The 17,499-nt window shown below is 52.2% G+C and overlaps 2 protein-coding genes across 3 annotated transcripts; both read left to right on the forward strand.

The window, feature by feature from the left end:
- Nucleotides 1-6: 6 nt before the first annotated feature.
- Acbd4 (acyl-CoA binding domain containing 4) lies at nucleotides 7-10,333 on the forward strand. 2 transcript variants are annotated; one of them, XM_075990592.1, is made up of 11 exons: nucleotides 7-75; nucleotides 977-1,101; nucleotides 1,378-1,648; nucleotides 1,798-1,916; nucleotides 2,176-2,296; nucleotides 2,368-2,452; nucleotides 2,713-2,833; nucleotides 3,086-3,172; nucleotides 3,502-3,732; nucleotides 4,320-4,459; nucleotides 9,675-10,333. In XM_075990592.1, the coding sequence occupies exons 4-11, from the start codon at nucleotides 1,835-1,837 to the stop codon at nucleotides 9,792-9,794; spliced, it is 987 nt and encodes a 328-aa protein (XP_075846707.1). In that variant the 5' UTR covers nucleotides 7-75; nucleotides 977-1,101; nucleotides 1,378-1,648; nucleotides 1,798-1,834; the 3' UTR covers nucleotides 9,795-10,333. The 2 variants fall into 2 exon arrangements, with proteins under 2 accessions (XP_075846707.1, XP_075846708.1); XM_075990593.1 differs by lacking the exons at nucleotides 7-75; nucleotides 977-1,101; nucleotides 2,368-2,452 and adding an exon at nucleotides 2,509-2,611 and having other exon boundaries at nucleotides 1,628-1,648; nucleotides 2,697-2,833.
- A 4,392-nt stretch (nucleotides 10,334-14,725) lies between these two features.
- Hexim1 (HEXIM P-TEFb complex subunit 1) lies at nucleotides 14,726-16,868 on the forward strand. Its single transcript, XM_075990591.1, has one exon. The coding sequence runs from the start codon at nucleotides 15,415-15,417 to the stop codon at nucleotides 16,483-16,485; it is 1,071 nt and encodes a 356-aa protein (XP_075846706.1). The 5' UTR covers nucleotides 14,726-15,414; the 3' UTR covers nucleotides 16,486-16,868.
- Nucleotides 16,869-17,499: the final 631 nt, after the last annotated feature.

Here is a 17,499-nt window from a genome sequence, read left to right on the forward strand (position 1 = left end):
GGCGGTGCAAGGCGCCTGCGGGACCCCCAGGCCCGGAGCTGTTTGTCCCCCGTGTCTACGCGTTCGCCTCTGCTAGTGAGTCCGTCTTTCCATTTCCCCAGAGATCCCCCGGATCTCCGCCACACCACTGGCCAGAGTCCCTGTTAGAGGGGATTGAATACCCTAGGAGAGGACTGTCCTCCCGCACAGACACTTTTTTCTGGGGACTCTGACCCTGCTTCATCCACTTTTGCCGGGTCCTTTCGGGAGCTAGGCAGGGGACAGATCTATAGAGGCTCGTGCTGGGCTAAAGGGTCCTTGGGGCGAGGGAAGCCCATAGAACCCCAGAACCGAGCTGCGCAGGGATGGGGGCTGGAGGCTGAGGCAGTGACGTCATGGATTAACCTCTCAGCTCCGAGCCAGTAGCCACCCCTTAGTGGTGGACGTCTCGAAGCTAACTGGTCTGGACTGATCTGCGACTAAGTTTAGAGTCCCAAAATCTGGTTCTGGGGTTCAGAGCTTAAGAGGCTTGGTACACCATAGCGACACTCCATCCTTGGTCAAAGGATCTGCACCGCACTCTGAGAAAGTGTTGGTGACGTCAGCCCATGGAAAACCTCCTTTTATGGGAGCCGACGTAGTGTTAGGTGTACACTTGTGAATGCGAAGGGTGGGCTGTCCAGGTGGCTTCTCAAGCACAAGTTTTGGGTAGGGACAGAGAGCTGGCACTTGGCAGCGGTCGACAGCCAGACGTCCCACGCTAAAAGTTGCGTTTCCCGGGTCCTAGAATCGCTATCTACTTGCCCTGCTCTTTTCTGTCCCCATATATCCAAGTCCCAGCAATTCTGTGTGCTTACTTGAGTCCCCACCCTTTCTGCGATCTTGAATTTTCTTACTAATTGTCGAGCCTTCGCCTCGGCTTTTGATTTTTGATTCCTTCCAGGAATGTTCTTTTTAGTTATTTTTCTGGTTTACTCTGACTTTTTCCAAAACTCAGCTCCAGCGTCCCTTCTGCGGAACGCCGGGCTCCAGGACTTGCCTCTATTGCCAGCGTAGACGCGTTCCAAGAGCTGGGTGGCGGTGTCTCGGATAGGCGGGGCCAGCATCAGCCGACCTACTCCCGTGAGTGTCCACCAGGGGGCGCGCGGACGCCGCGACCATTCAGTGTGTCCACCGGGAGGCGCTGCAGCCCGCTTCTGGCTGTCGGGCGGTGCGGAGTGCGACCCAGAACTCAGCCCCGCCTGAATGGGAGAGGCAGAGTGAACTATTTGCATACTCTTGAAAGAGCCTTTCTGACTGGGTAGGATATAAAAGCCGAATGTGAAACGGTGCCTCTCATTGGCTTTAATTTTCTTCTCGCTTTGCATCCCGCCCTATTCCTGCCCCCCTAAAACCCAGAGGTCAATCCGAAACCACTGGTTAGTGGTGAGAAGAGGACCCCGGTGTCCCGGCAGTGGGCGCGGGAAGCCAGGGTGGCTGTTTGTGTCCACCCCCCCTCCCGACTCCTCCTCGCTCGCTGATTCGCCCGTTCAGGAATTGGAAATGGGCAACCTCGAGAGGTGCATCTGGGGACGTACATGGCTCTGAGACCCTTGCCACCTGCCTCTCCTTCCACCCATGGCCACACTGGTGGTCCTCGCCACTCTGGCCCCATTGACGCTGCCTTGAGGTAGGAGAAGGACCCTCAGCTCAACTTCTGGCCTCCTGGGGTAGCATTCAGGTCTTGGGACTTTGTTTGCCTCTCTGGGAACTAGACCAGTTGTTTACAGTGCCACCGTGGACCATGAGGCCTGGTAACACTGACACTCGCTCTTGCAGAGTTGCTCCAAAGTAGGGCTCCCGAGCTTGGAGCAGCATGGGCACTGAGAAGGAAGAGCCCGACTGCCAGAAACAGTTCCAGGCAGCCGTCAGCGTCATTCAGAACCTGCCTAAGAATGGTGAGGCTGTAGGGATTGACATTTTGGGGTTCAGGATGGTTGCTTAGGCTCCGACCACCAAATGGAACCGGGCCTGAACCCTGCAGTGTTTACAACCAAGTTCCTCCCTAGACTGTGGTGGGGTTCTTCTCTGCTTCCTGTTTTAGATGCCAGGGGTGGGACCCGTAGCCGCCTCTGCCCTCCCAAGGTGCCCCCTTCATCCTCTTGGAACCGGGGCTGATGTGGTGCCCTCTGTTTCCCAACCCTCCGCTCTGTTCAGGCTCTTACCGCCCCTCCTATGAAGAGATGCTGCGATTCTACAGCTACTACAAGCAGGCTACCATGGGGCCCTGCCTGGTCCCCCGGCCTGGGTTCTGGGATCCCATTGGACGTTATAAGTGGTGAGCTTCCCTCGGGCAGGGTACAAATGCCCCAGCTATCATCCAGCTTCTGACAGCCCTCTGCCTCCTAGGGATGCCTGGAACAGCCTGGGCAAGATGAGCAGGGGGGAAGCCATGTCTGCCTACATCTCTGAGATGAAGCTGGTGGCACAGAAGGTAGTTAGGGCTGTGGCGCTCAGTCCCTAAGGGTGGCTTGCCCCTCACTCTTCCAGGGGTGCGCTTCCATGTTTCCTATCCGTTGATATCCTTTGGGAAATCACGTTTCTGTTGCCCTCTCTCCCAATTCTGTCTGATCCTGACTGAGGCCAGGTGGAGGTACATGGGAAGAAAGTAGTAAGGGGAGAGGCTCCACCCGGAGGGAATTGGGGTGGGAGTGGGAGGAGCCAGCCTGTCCCATTAGAACCCTTCCCGCACAGGTGATCGACACAGTGCCCCTGGGCGAAGTGGCGGAAGATATGTTTGGTTATTTTGAGCCCCTGTACCAGGTGATCCCTGACATGCCGAGGCCCCCAGACACCTTCCTAAGAAGGGTCACAGGTCAGATCTCCAGGATGGGAGCCCTGAAAATACAGAGCGAACTGCCTCAGGTGTGGGCTGGTGGGTGGCTGCTGTGTGGGGCAGGCAGTAGGAGCAAAGGGCCCCAGGTGTGCTATCTGTAAGGACCTCAATCAGTGCCCCGTTGGGCTAGTTATCAGCTCGTATGCATGACTAATGGGGACAAGGGACTTGATCTCACTGGCAGATGCCAGCCTCTCCCCTGCCCCCGCTTCACGGGCTGTGTCTCCACAGGTTGGAAAGAGCCAGCGCTGCACAGAGATGGTCAGACTGCTCCAGAGCCTTCTTGCCTCCCCAAGGAGCCAGTACCTCCAAGTCCAGGTTAGCCATTGGGCAGGAGAGATACAGAGCCATGCCTAGACTGGGAAGGAACACCTTCAGGAGAGGAGACACTTGGTGTCACGCTGTCCCCTTTATACCAGCATGTCCAGGGACACTAAGACTTCCTGTGCTTTCAGAGGCCAAGGGAAGGCTCTGAGGCCGTTTTCAGGGTCTCGTGTCTTGGGCCCAGAGTACCTGCTATGGCAAGAACTCTAGGTCCCTGAGGAAGGACTTGCTACTCAGCTGCCCACTCTCCCCTCCCTCCAGAGTAGGAACCTCAGTGCCAGTGCAGCTCCCCTTCACAAGAGCCTTGCCTTTTCCCTCTCCAGAGCCCCAGCCACCCAGGGACTTGGACCTGGAGGTTTTCTGTGATTCTCTGGAGCAGCTGGAGCCAGAGTTGGTGAGACCGTCCCTCTTCTCCCCTGTTCCTCCCGGGTCAGAGCTGCCCCACCTCCACCCTGAGACCTGCGACTCAGCTCAGCAGGTCTGCACCGATCAGAGGGGAGCAGCTGGCCGAGAGCTGGACACCGGAGGCAACCCTGAGTCCCCCAGTGAAAAAGGTGAGCTCTCTGTCCTGCCCATGGTCCCGGTACCCCAAGCTTTCCCTGTGTTGATCTCTTAGGACAAAGGTGGAAAGTCCAGTATAGCAGTCTGGGAGGGCTCCCCAACAGCCTAAGGTGAGCACAGTCCCTGGCCTGGCGTTTTCTGAGGTTGCTGGCCTCTGCGCCCTCAGCAAAGGCAGCTTACAGACACAGGTGCATGGCGGCCGGAAGTTATCCTCTCCCTCCCATTCGGAATTCTCAGAGGGAGACTGTGAGTTCTGTGTCTGCCTTGTCCTGGTCTAGAATGTCCTGCGTGCTGAATCGCCAAAGGGACACTTTCCTAAATTGTTGTTTAGTCCCCTGAGCACACCAGGTGCGTGAGGAAGAGAACATCGTCCCCTCATTTTCAGGAGTCACACAGCTCATCGGTGGCAGTGCTAGGTCAGCCCCATGCCAGCAAGCGGCCCATTACTCTGTCCTGGGAATGGACGCTGTAAAGGCCACACTGAGGACAGAGACAGCACGCTCTTAGACTTCTCTGGACCTGCCCCGGTGTGTGTAAATTGTCTCTTGCATCCCCTGCCCTGTGTCTCTATGCTCCACAGAGGGGTTGGAAGGTAGCCTGATGGGGCCCCAGGAACTGGACAAATGGCTGGTGGGGACGGTCCGGGCCATGCAGGAAGGCATGAGGGATGTCCAGAGGAGATTACAGAGCCTGGAGAGCAAGTCCCAGCCACGTGAGCAGGTGAGTGTCTCCCTCCTTCACTGAGAGATTGGGCAAGAGCGCCTCAGGACTCCACCCTGGATTCCTCACTGGGCTGTTTGGGGCTTTGGTCCCATGGCTCCACCGTCCACTGCTCTGTGCAGAGAATTGAGTGGTGTGGCCTCTGTTCTAGTCGGGGAAGCCATCGGATGGGAGTGTGGGAAGAGCCTCTTAGGAAAGGGGGACCCCTCACTGATAACCCAGCCCAAGAAAAACTAAGCTGGGAGTCATCCCCAAGAGTTGGAAGGGCCACAGAGTGTCTGCTTTTGCACTGGGATGGGGTCACTGTGGGCCCTCAGCCAGCACTCCAGTTCCTAGATTTAGGGTTTGCCCCCAACTGTTCAGCTGTGCTCCTGTCATCTGCCCGCACCCCTTCTCTAAGTGTCCCTTTGTTTTGTTTTCACTGGTGTTGTTTGAGATAGGGACTCAAGCCATCACCTAGGCTGGTTAGGGACTGTGTAGCCTGGGCTGCTCTCCTGTGAATCTGCCTGTCCCAGCCTTGAGTTCCAGACGGGAGCCATTCTGCCGGCTGCCCAAGTGGTGTTTGTTTGTTTCTTTTTGGTTTGTTTGTTTGGTTTTGTTTTTTTACTTTTCGAGTTGGGGTTTTTCTTTGTAGTCTTGACTGTCTAGGAACTAGCCCTGTAGACCAGGCTGGCTTTGAACTCACAGAGGTCCCCGCCTCTACCTCCCTGTGCCACCAATGTATGGCCTGCCTAAGTGTTTTTAATCCAGACCAGTTCTTAGCCTTCCTGCTGATTTACTGTTATTCTCTCCTTCCTCCCTCCCTCCCTCCCTCCCTCCCTCCCTCCCTCCCTCCCTCCCTCCTCCGTTCCTCCCTCCTTCCCTCCGTCCCTCCCTCCCTCCCTCCCTCCCTCTCTCTTCCTCAATCCTCAATCACTGTGTGGCCTATAGGGTTGGCTTTTGTCTGTTTGTGGTGAGATCTTGCTATGTAGCCCAAAGGTTTAGAATTTACCTTCCTCCAGCCTCAGCCCCCCAAATGCTGAGGTTACAGCCTTCACCACCACGCCTGACTTGATTTCCCTTTTGCAGAAGAGGAAATAGAGGCCTGAGAACTTAGCTTGCCTGGGGGCACACAACATGGAAACCTTTGAACTGCTTTTGCTGTACCCAGAACCTACCAGTCTCCTCCCGTGGGCTCCGGTTAATAGTATTGATGAAGCCCAGGGTAGCCCCCAGTCTCTTGTTACCTATCCTAGTGAGAATGTGGTTAAAGGGTGTTTAAATCGGGAGTAGGCTTCGTTGCTCTATTTGGAGATCTCTGGTGTGACCCCTAACCTACTGAGTATGTTGGATCTGAGCCTTGGTGACAAGGATTTCAACACTGCTTCCCCTCCCCCACAGCATTCTTTATTCCCGTGCCACCTTTTACCCACTTGAAATGTGAAGGACCCCCCCCCCCCCCGCCCAGCCACCCCCTGTACTAAGCAAGGACTCTAGCACTGAGCCAATCGTCAGCTCGTCTTTTATTTGAGACAAGGTCTTACCAAGTTGCCCATTAGCAATTAGAATGTTTCATAGATTATACAGTTGCTGGGGTTGAGCTTGAGATACAGCACAGCAATGGGGTATTTCCCTAGAAGCCCCGGGGCACTGGGCTCACTCTAGCGCCACCAAAAGTGGGAAAGAAGTTTAAACCTAGCATTTGCTAAGTAACTGAAAATCACAGACCTGGGACATGAGACCTAGTTAAAATGGGGGGGATGACGTGTGTGTGTATGCGTGTGTGCGTGTGCGTGTGTGTGTGTGTGTGTGTGTGTGTGTGTGTAGGTCACAGGACAACTGCATCTCTCCTACTGTGAGTCCTGGAGATTGAACTAGGATCATCAGTCTTGGCCACAAACACCTTTCTTGCTAACCATCTCATTGATCCTCAGCACTTGTTGTTTTAAAGATTTATTTGTTATGTATACAGTGTTCTGCCTGCATATACGCCTGCAGGCCAGAAGAGGGCACCAGATCTCATTATAGATGGTTGTTAGCCACCATGTGGTTACTGGGAATTGAACTCAGGACCTCTGGAACAGCAGCTCTTAACAGCTGAGCCATCTCCCCAGCCCCTTGTTTTGTTTCTTTGAGTCAGGGTTTCTCCGTGTTAACAGCCCTGCCTGTCCTAGAACTCACACTGTAGAACAGGTTGACCTTGAACTGAAGAGATCAACCTGCCTCTGCCTCCCAAGTGCCAGGATCCTTAGCATTTTAAAATCAACCATTACAGCATACCTACAATCCTAACACCCTGGAGGCAGAGTCAGGAGGATCCGTGAAGCTTGAGACTTGCCTAAGCTTTGAGTTCCACACCAGCCAAAAAGAAAAAAAAAGTATATTGTAAGCTTCATAAAGTTCCACTCTGAATTCTGAATATATTTTATTACAATTCTGTAATATCACCAGATACCCAGTCCAAGTTCAGATTTTCCGAGTTGTTTCAGCCGCTGTTGACCAGTCCGGGGTCACACTGTCCCTAGTTCAGCACCATTATTTCTGTCGTTGCCTCTGCTGGAAGCAGGTGTCAAACACAGGGCATTTAGCTCAGCATCTGAGCTACTACACCCCTCAGCCTAAACTAGTCCTGGCACAGGGGCATGCAGACTGTCCCACTTCTGGGGCCTGATCATGCCTGATTTTCTTGTACACCGTATTTTCTGTGAAATGAGTTAAGATCCAAAGATTGGTTTTGTATCTAGTTAAACATTCTGGCCAGAGACTGTGTGAGGTAGCTTACACTTGGTTTTGGTTGTAGTGTTTTGGTTTTTATTTAGATGTATGTGCATGAGTGTTTGCCTACATGTATGTATATGTACCACATGTGTGCCTGGTATCCTCAGAAGTCAGGAGAGGGTGTTGAATCCTCTGAAAGTGGAATCAGAGACAGTTGTGAGCTGCCATGTGAATGCTGGGTCCTCTGCAAGACCAGCAAACGCTCTTACTTACTGAGTCCTCTGTCTAGCCCTTGGGTTTTGTGTGTGTGTGATTTGTTTGTTTTGTTTGAGATATGGGCTCACTGTGTAGCTCTGGCTGGCCTGGAACTCACTATGTAGACCAGGCTGGTCTTGAACTCACGGTGATTTGCCTGCCTGTCTCCTCCCCTCTGCCACCTAGCACTTGGGAGGCTGAGACAGGAGGGTTGCTGTGAGTTCCAGGCCAACCTGAGCTATAAAGTTAAGACCCTGTCTCAATAAATTAAAAACAGAAATCAGGGGCTGGAAAGATGGATCAGCTGTTAAGAGTGCTTCCTCTTCATCCGGAGGCCCAAGTTCACTTCCTTGTACCCATGTCAGACAGTTCAGAAATGGCTGGAACTTCAGCTCCAGGGAATCAGACCTTGATGGGCACCTCCCACACCCGTGGGGCAAACACACACACACACACACACACACACATACACACACACACACACACACAAATAAAATAAAGTCATCATTGTTTTACAAACAAACAACAAACCATATCAGAGTGATGTTCCTCACATCAGGGGACACTCGGGGACAGGTAGTACCTGGCCCTCTACCACTAAGGAGTCTAGCCTGTACTGCTGGCCTGGTGACAGTCTGGCCCCAACTCCATGATGTCAAGTTTTCCTCTTGAAGCCACAGAATGTCCAGCTCATCAACCATTTTGCCATACTGTGTTTGACAACTGATGATCTTTGCCTTGACAGCAATTTATTTAGTGCTTGCAAAAATTTGTTGATTTTCAATTCTCTTATTCCTCCAACAGGTGAGCATTTTGTCTTCTGTAGGGTTTTCCTGAAACAAAACTGCCCACAGGGTTTCATTTTCTTCTTTCTTGACTTTGTTCTTCCTCCTTCTCTTCTTCCTCTTCCTTTTTTTTTTTTGTGAGACAGGGTCCTGATGTGTAGGTCAGGCTAGCCTTGGAATTCACCTGTGATCCTCCTGCCTCAGCCTCCTGAGTGCTGGGATTACAGGCAAGGGCCACATGCCCGTCTTCTGTATCTCTTGTGTTTTGCAGTGCTAGGGTGGAACTCGGGGCCTTGCACATGCTAGGAAGTGCTGCCCCACTGAGCTGCATCCCTAGCCCAGGCTTATTTGATTGTTAACATTAATTTTATGTCTGAGTATTTTGTCTGTGTGCATGTATGTGTACTGTGTGTGTGCCTTGTGCCCACGGAGTCTGAGAGAGCGTAGATCTCCTGGATTTGGAGCTATGGTTGGCTGGGAGTCATCATGTGGGTGCTGGGAATCAAACTGAGTCTCTCTCCAAGAGCAACAAGTGCTCTCTTAACCACGAAGCCATCTCTCCAGACCCTAATTAATATTTAAAGTACTAACTGGCAAGCATCTGCAATGATATAATTTCTAGTTTTCTTATGGCCACAGACTCCTAAATTTTAAAGATTCATCATTTTAATCATCTGTAATAATTCTTCTGTGTTGTGCAGTTCTGGGGATTGAATACCTCACATGCTAGGCAGGCACCCTACCACAGAGCCATAGAGCCAGCTCTTTTGTTTTTTTTTCTAAGTGTTTCTGTACATGTGTGTTTTGCCGGCACACACGTATGTCTATGCACCCTGTCTGTGCAGTGTAGACCTTGAAGAGGTTGTTGGATCCTCCACCGTGTACCGCTGTGTGTGCCAGCAGACAGCTTTGTGGAGCTGCTTCTCTCCTACATCTATGTAGACTCTGGGGATTGAATTCAGGCAATAAGGCTTGCATGGCAGGCATTACCCACAGAACCATCCTACCAGCTGTTTTTTTTTTTTTTTTTTTTGACTAGATTGTTACAACTTTGGAGATCCTTTCAAGCCAGATCCTGTTCTTAGACCTTAGGGACTCTCTAGTTTCTAAGTACTGGATGTGTCTGTCACACTGCCCTAGGATCGGCGACTCCTCCTAGGAGCCCGGACTCCTTCTAGAATAGATATTTGGAGTACCCCGGTTCCTTGTTTGATATATGAGCTTTGTGCCTTCCAGTACAGGTCTTTCCGGTACAGTACTACTAGCCTGGTCCTTTTCAGGCCTGGAGGAGCCGGCTAGGAAGCTGTCTCACCTGGGATTAGGTGGGGGAGGGGCACGCTTCAGGTTGGAGCACAGGTAGGTTTAGGACCCTCCCAGTCTCCGGGAGGCCGGGCCAAAAGAGGTCTGGAAGTAAGTTTCTAGGAGGTGGGCTGTCCTGAAGCAGGGCTGGCTTCTGACTCCTTCCCTCTTGGCTGCAGAGGCTACCCAGGACTCGGCCTTGGCCCCTAGGGCTCTCGGCTCCCACGCTGCTCTTCTTTATCCTGTGGCCCTTCGTTGTCCAGTGGCTCTTCCGACAGTTTCGGACCCAGAAGAGGTGACTCAAGGAAGGGGTCTCTCTAGCAACTGAGAAGGCTATGACGAGTCCCCGCGCACGTCCTGCTGTGACCTGAGCCTCCCTAGGTTTAGGGAAACAGCATTAGAAATCCCTCCTATCTTCTTTCGCCCTGGCACTCCCTCCTTTGGGGGGGAGGGGCAATAAGACCCCACCCTTCCCTGCAACTCGCACTGACGCCCAGAGTCCCCAAGCGGTTGGATTGGCTGCTGTCATGGTGCACATCCTAGCTTTGGGGTTGGCGGTGAGCACCCTCCGACCCCACCCTCTGGGTCACCTGACTTTGCTCCTGCCGTGTCGGCTCCCTGCCAAGACTCAGCTCTTGGGCGAGTTGGGACTTGGACCTGGCCTGAAGACTGATTGGCTGAAAGGTTACAGGAAAGACTGGAGCTGGGAGGAATAGGAGGGGTGTGCAGGCTGGGGGCTGGGACGCCCCGCACACACGCACAAGTTCACATCGCGCTCAGGACTTCACTGAAGATTCACGTGCAATTGAACGCTTCATTAAACAAAAGAAAACCTTCAGTCTGCCGTCTGGGCGCCCACGAAAAGAGCGGGAAAACGGGCGGGTCGCGCGAGACACAAGTCCAGTCCCACTCCCTAAATGCTCTGAAGAAGAGCTAGGGCTTCCTTATAAGGAATATTTTTCCTCCTCCCTAGAGGAACCAGGAGAAAACAGATCTCCTACTGGGGTCAGGGAGTACCTGAGAGGGGGCGGGGGTCGCTTGGAGGCTTAGAGTTCTTACCGGGAGCCGGGTGTTGGTTGGCCCCGCCCCAGGGGGAGGGCTGCTGGCCCAACTTTGCACGCCGCCCCAAGGATTGGAGTACTCTGCGCTGGGCTCCAAACGATGCTGCCTCTTCCCCAGCATCGTTTAGAAGAAGACTTAACTTGTTACTTCCTATCATATCCTCCTGTTCTTCCCAGAGAACTTTCTAGAAGGCCCGGGCCCACCCACTGGGAGGGGTGGGGGCAGGTCCTCCATTGCCTGACCACCAACCCCCAGTTGTGGACCCAGGACCTGCACAGACCTCTTAAGCTGCTTGCTTGGCTTTGGAACTTTTGCTAAGAACTGCCTAGGTGGCCTGGCCTCTGGTCGGATATTGTGGGCCGACCCTGCTGTGCCTGCCTGGCTGCCTCCAGCCACTAGACTATTCCGCTTTAAACTGACCACTCCAGCACCTTCTAGTGCTCAGAGCCTAAAGGGCTAGCTATTGGCAGCTGCTACCACCTGGGCCTCAGGCTCTCCCTTGCTCTGGGGGGAAAAGGATGGTACTGGAGATCCCTAGGTGTGTTCCTCTGAGTTCCCTAATACTGTGGGTCTGAACACTTCCCCAGGCTTTGGCCATCCTTAGGCCTCATGGGAAATACAGTCACTCTGTGGGGCCTTAGCAGAAGGAGGGTAGCCCTAAAGACAGACACCACACACTGCACAGGTACTTCAGGGCACAGTTCAGGGTCACAGGAAAAGGCTGAACAGCCTGTGCTGAAGGCAGACATCAGCTGGGCGGTGGGAGTCCATCGAACTGGGACCAGGATGCAGGGGAAGTAGACTGTCAGCTTCACAGCTCACACATTGGCTCTGCAAGCTGGGACCTGAAGATCTGAGTCGGGGTCGGCTTGTTTGCGAACTAGGAATGCCTCATCATAAGGCAGGAGTTGAGAGGTTTAACAATGACTGGAGAGTGGGAAATGCTTGGCAAAGGGCTAGAGGTTCTGGAACCCTACAGCCTGGTGACCATGTCTCACCCATTAAAGAGACCCCACAGCTTAACACTGTCCAGTAAACTTCGTCTAGGTTCAACTTTAACATGTACATGCCTGACTGAGTGCTCAAATCCTCCAATGCCTGAAGTTTGGAAGTTTTTACTCTCCCAGTCAAGTTGTTTCCAAAGACCTCATTTCCTCTTAAAAAAAAAATTGTTTTTTGAGACAGGGTTTCCCTGTGTAGCCCTGGCTGTCCCAGAACTCACTCTGTAGACCAGGTTGGCCTTGAACTCAGAGATCCAAGTGCTGGGATTAAACCTCCACCTATCTCTTCTTAAGAAAAAATTTAAAATACAGCCAGGCGGTGGTGGTGCACAACTTTAATCCCAGTACTGGGGAGGCAGAGGCAGGTGGATCTCTGTGAGTTCCAGGTCTACAGAGCTAGTTCCACGACAGCTAAAACTGTCACACAGCTAAAACTGTCACACAGCAAAACCCTGTCTGGGGTGTAGTGTTAAGCTACATTTTATGCATGAATGTTTTGTTGGCATGTATGTCCCTGAACTGCATATGTCTGGCACTGGTGGAGGTCAGAAGAGAGCGCCAGACCCTTGGAGCTGGACCGACAGCTGTGAACTGAGAGGACACATGCTCCTCTTCTCCCGCGGCCTGTGCCCCTTTTCCTCTTTGTTCTTCATCTCCTGGTGCCTCCTATGTCATGAAGACAGAGAAAGGCAGGATTTTCAGACAGACCTGAGTTTCTGGAAGTACATGGAAACAAGCTAGAATTTTCAAAACATCTGAATGTTCCCCAGGGAGCATTCCTTCTTGCTTCCCCTTGGAGACAGCCTTCACTACAACTACTATCCCCCCCCGCCCCACCCCCACCACTCTGAAGTTCCTCAACTCTTTTACACCCTGGGAGGTGGCATGCGCCTACAGCTGCCATTATTGTGGAGGATGAGGCAGGAGGATGAGGCCTAGCTTCAAACACAACAGAGACAAAGTACAATGTTCTTTATGCTCTGTCCCAGTCAGCTGCTCCAGAAGGCCTGTTCACGGACTGCCCAGCCCTGGACAGCTAGGCTCACGAGGCTGCCACACACATTTCCTTTACCTGCAATCTCAGCTGCTGCGCTTGGGTTGCTCACTGTAGTCTGAGCCACTTACCACTCTAAAGCTCTTTTCTGCCCTAGCAGATGACTGCTAACTGCATTGTTTGCAACCGTTTGAAGTGATTGGAAATAAAGTCCAGGGTTCTTGAGGAAATGGGGGGAGGAGGATTTTGTGTTTTGTCTTAAAATTTTTTTGTTTTTTTTTAAGACAGTTTTTTTCTCTGTGTAATAGTCCTGGTTGTCCTGAAGCTCATTTTGTAGATCAGGCTGGCCTTGAACTCACTGAGATCTGCCTATCTCTACCTCCTCAGTGCTGGGGCCACCACCGCCCGGTTTTAAGTGATTTTTATTATTTTACATATCTGAAGTGTTTTTTTCCTGTGTGTATGTATGAGTCAGGTACTTGCCTGGTGCCCATGGAAGGCATCAGAGCCCCTGGATCTGGAGACAACATGTGGGTGTCAGCGCTCTTATTTGCTGAGCCAGCTCTCCAGGCCTTGGATTTTGTGTTTTGGGCAAAATAAATAAATAAAAATGGTATTGGGTGTCAGGTAGACTGGACCTCTAGTTTGATCTGCCACTTGGTTGTCACGTGACCTTGGATAAGTCACTTTACTACTCCAAGCTTTAGAGCTTTCTTACATCTAAAATGGAGGCTAAATCCTGGCCTGTCTCACGTGGCTGTGGTGGTCAAATAGTTCCATGCATACACTCTCACTGGATTCTGGCTGGGATGTAGGGAGAAATAAGAAGCAAGGGTCACTAGGTACTCAAGCAAAGGGAGCAGCAATTACACCAAGGGGATTAAAGAGAGTTCTCAGAGCCCTTCAAGTGAAAGACCAGAGTCCGAACTCCTTTTAAGGGGGAAACAGGACCCCACTTCACCCCCAACCTACCCTACGGCCCGGGGCCAAGCACACCCGTTTTCAGCGAAGGCCTCCAGCCCTCCTTCTCCAAGCCTCTTTCCCCCAATCTCATCTCTGGACAACTCCGTGCTCCTTTCGGAATCGCATTGATTTTTGAATCCCTCCCCGACAGAGATGTGCATCAACTGGCCCGAACTCTCCTGTCGCTGCTAGGGAAAGGTCTGCGGTCTCAAAAGCGACGAAGCCAAGGCCCAGGGAGGCCATTGTCGTCGGCCGAATCCGGGGTTCGGGGTGACTCCTTTGCCCCCATTACGCGCTTTCGGTGGGGCTCAGACGAAGTGCTAGACCGCGGATGTCCATTTTGCTTTCGCCCCTGGTGTGGAAATGGCTCTTGGCCAAGGTGGCTTTTCTCACCCAAGGGTCCCCAGGGTATCCTGGGGGGCCGACGTCACTCAGGACTCGAACCCGCCCTCTCATCTCCCGAGGCCTAGCGTGAGGCTAATGCACAACAGGCCGACACACTGTGCCTTTAAGGCGGCACTTCTTAATTCTTCATTTGTTTACTTCTTCATGCGCTTTTCGGGTTTTGTTTTTTAAATAAATATTTGTCCACAATATCCTTCCGCTTATCTCTCTCCCAGGAACCCGTCACCTGCCTCAGAGACGTTACTATAATTTTAAGAATCTCATGTCAGTAATCATGACCAACATCTCTCTTTATAGGATTTAATCCTCTTTTACACTTTAGGGACTACTTTTTAGGGACAAACCATTTTTGCACTAGTTGAAAACCGTCTATAACTATCCGAACCTTTCCGCTGAGAGCAGAATACGACATTGACTTTTAAACGCACCTTTTAATAAAAATATTCTGTCTAGGCTCCCAAAGGTCATGGAATCTTCTTGTATTCCTGAAGCACAATGGTATGGTCCAGAATCCGCCCCATCTCCCTTGCGATTGGTCTTCCCCCCTCAGAGAGACGAATAACTCTTGCCCAATGACCGCTCACGTTTCTTCAGCGACTGCAAAGCGATGGAAGGAGGCGGCCTGGGAGACGCCCCCTACGCGCTCTACGATTGGCTACGTTGCACGGCGCGCGAGGACGGCGGGCCTGAAAGAAGAGGACTACGACTCCCGGCAGCCCCACAGCGGGACTCCGTTACGCATGCGCACAGGCGGGGCTAGCAAGCTTCTATATATAAGAGGCGCTGAGGGCTAGGAGACAGCAGTTGGAAGTTGGCAGGTGGAAAGTCAGGTTGGGAGGGGAAGCCGGAGGAGGAGGCGGAAGAAGAGCTGTCTGAAGGGGGAGGAGGGAGGGAGGAAAAGAGGAGGAGGCGGAGGAGAACTGAGCGGAGCATCGAGCCAGAGGGGAGATGAGTTTGTCTGTCCTCGGCTAAGGCTCCGGCCCGGCCTGGGGAACTGGGAGCTCGGGTTGGAGCGACACCCGTGGAAGTGGGAGGAGGTGGCTCTGGGACTTTAACCCCTTGTGGGCTCTGCGGCAGGGGATTTAACCCTTTGTGGATTCGGCCCCTCGGAGGCAGCGTCATCGGGTAGTTTTAACCCCTTCGGGGCTGGGTTTAACCCATTGGACTTAAGCCTCACCTCCTTGCCCACCAACTCCTCCATCGTGGGAGCGCTCAGCGGGGAGGCGTGAAGCCCACCCATCTGAACATTACGTACTGTGCCTGCCGCTGCATCCTCTTGGACTTGCTAGTTGGCCACGCTTGTGGGCGCTTAACCCTTTATTGACTTAACTCCAAGTTGCCATTTGAGTTTGCTGACAAGACGGACGAAAGAAGTCACTGCAGAAATTACCGGCCGAAGAGGACTTTGTTGGACATTCTCTGAAAAGAAAGAAAAGCCTTTTTTTTCTTAAGCCAAAATTTCTCAAACTTCCTGAAGAGGACTCTACTAAAGCCATGGCCGAGCCACTCTTGTCAGAACATCAACACCAGCCTCCAACTAGCAACTGTACAGGTGCTGCTGTTGTCCATGAGGAGCAGAACTCTGAGCGCCCCCCAGGCGCGGAGGAACGGGTGCCCAAGGAGGACAGTAGGTGGCAATCGAGAGCGTCCCCGCAGTCGGGTGGCCGTCCGGGACCGGAGGGAGAAGGGGGCCTGAAGCTCCAGCCGCCCCCACTGCAGACCAATGACCGTCCAGAATCAAGCTGCCTGGAAACGGGCGAGAAGGGCCAGAACGGGGAGGATCTATCTACTGGCGGTGCCTCCCCGTCGGTGGAGGGGGAACCGATGTCCGAGTCCCTTGTCCTGCCAGGTCATGACTCGGAGGCCACCAAGTTGGGTGCTTCTGCCGCTGGAGGCGAGGAGGCATGGGGACAGCAGCAGAGACAGTTGGGCAAGAAAAAACATCGGAGGCGCCCCTCCAAGAAGAAGCGGCATTGGAAGCCATACTACAAGCTGACTTGGGAGGAGAAGAAAAAGTTCGACGAGAAGCAGAGCCTGCGAGCTTCGCGGGTTCGAGCTGAGATGTTCGCCAAGGGCCAGCCGGTCGCGCCCTATAACACCACGCAGTTCCTCATGGATGACCACGATCAGGAGGAGCCTGACCTCAAAACCGGCCTCTACCCCAAGCGGGCAGCCGCCAAATCCGACGACACCAGCGATGAGGACTTTGTGGAAGAAGTTGGTGAGGAGGACGGGGGCAGCGATGGCATGGGAGGGGACGGCAGCGAGTTTCTGCAGCGGGACTTCTCGGAGACGTACGAACGGTACCACGCCGAGAGCCTGCAGAACATGAGCAAGCAGGAGCTCATCAAAGAGTACCTGGAGCTGGAGAAGTGCCTCTCGCGCAAGGAGGACGAAAATAACCGACTGCGGCTAGAGAGCAAGCGGCTGGGCGGCGTCGATGCGCGAGTGCGGGAGCTGGAGCTGGAGCTGGACCGGCTGCGCGCCGAGAACCTCCAGCTGCTGACCGAGAACGAATTACACCGGCAGCAGGAGCGAGCGCCGCTTTCCAAGTTCGGCGACTAGACTGAAAACTTTGGGGGGGAGGGGGCAAAGGGGACTTTTTACAGTGCTGGAATGTAACATTATATACATGTGTATATAAGACAGCGGACCTTTTTATGACACATAATCAGAAGAGAAAATCCCCCTGGCTTTGGTTTGGTAAATTTAGCCATGATGTTACTTGTGTGCTTTCTCCTGTTCTTTAATTATGTGAAACTGAAGGGTTGCTTTTCTTGTTTTCCTTCTTAGACGTTGTTTCTTAATGTGCAAGTAATTTGACCAAGTTAAAATGCATTTTTGTTTAAAAAAAAAAATCCCCTCCTTAAGCGGAGCTATGAGGTGGCCAAATCTGAGACCCATTACATTCATTCTAGTTATAATAAATTTAATGTTTGTAAATGTAACAGTTTCAGTGTGATTTCTAGAGATTCAAAATCGTGTTGATTGATGTGACTGTACTTTTGAGGAAGGGTTAAAAAAAACTGTTTATCAGTTTGTAAAACTACCTGAAATTCGGTTTGCCCCCCACCCTGTGGTTTTAGTATGCTTCAAAATGCAGTTCAGGTAAAATACATTCAGCTTTATCTTCAGTACTAAACTGCTTGCTTCCTTTATGAGTTGCTTGGTATTTGGGGGGATAGAAAGTGGCTACAAACAGAAGCCCAGCATCTGCCCCTCGATGGCCATTCAGAAGTGTGGTAACCAAAGAATAAACCTAATTTGGCAATTTGTTAGAGAACTGGAAGCATCATTCCAGCTCTACAAGTCCCAGTTTTCAGTAGTCCTGGCTTCCTTCTAAGCCCTCACCCCCAACTCCAATAATGCTAAGGAGTCCTGGAGACCTAGGTGAGGCTCCTGGTAAACTCGCTTTCTCAGTGCAAGCAAGAAATAAACTTGTGGGGCAACTCTTTATGTTAACATGTTAGAGACAGAGTATTGGATTGAAATGGCTAAGTGATCCAAGGACTTAGCTTCATTGTCCTATACTTAAAAGTATTTTTCTCTATTAAGAAAAGCTGACCTATCCATTAGAAT

The sequence above is a fragment of the Microtus pennsylvanicus genome, chromosome 11 (assembly GCF_037038515.1).
Source record: "Microtus pennsylvanicus isolate mMicPen1 chromosome 11, mMicPen1.hap1, whole genome shotgun sequence".
Classification (NCBI taxonomy): domain Eukaryota; kingdom Metazoa; phylum Chordata; class Mammalia; order Rodentia; family Cricetidae; genus Microtus; species Microtus pennsylvanicus.

Excerpts from the sequence above, each read along its gene's own strand:
- Acbd4 (XM_075990592.1), top strand. The coding sequence starts at position 1,835 with ATGGGCACTGAGAAGGAAGAGCCCGACTGCCAGAAACAGTTCCAGGCA. Across the intron at positions 1,917-2,175 it reads TCAGAACCTGCCTAAGAATG|GCTCTTACCGCCCCTCCTAT; the intron begins GTGAGGCTGTAG and ends CGCTCTGTTCAG. Across the intron at positions 3,733-4,319 it reads TGAGTCCCCCAGTGAAAAAG|AGGGGTTGGAAGGTAGCCTG; the intron begins GTGAGCTCTCTG and ends TATGCTCCACAG.
- Hexim1 (XM_075990591.1), top strand. The coding sequence starts at position 15,415 with ATGGCCGAGCCACTCTTGTCAGAACATCAACACCAGCCTCCAACTAGC.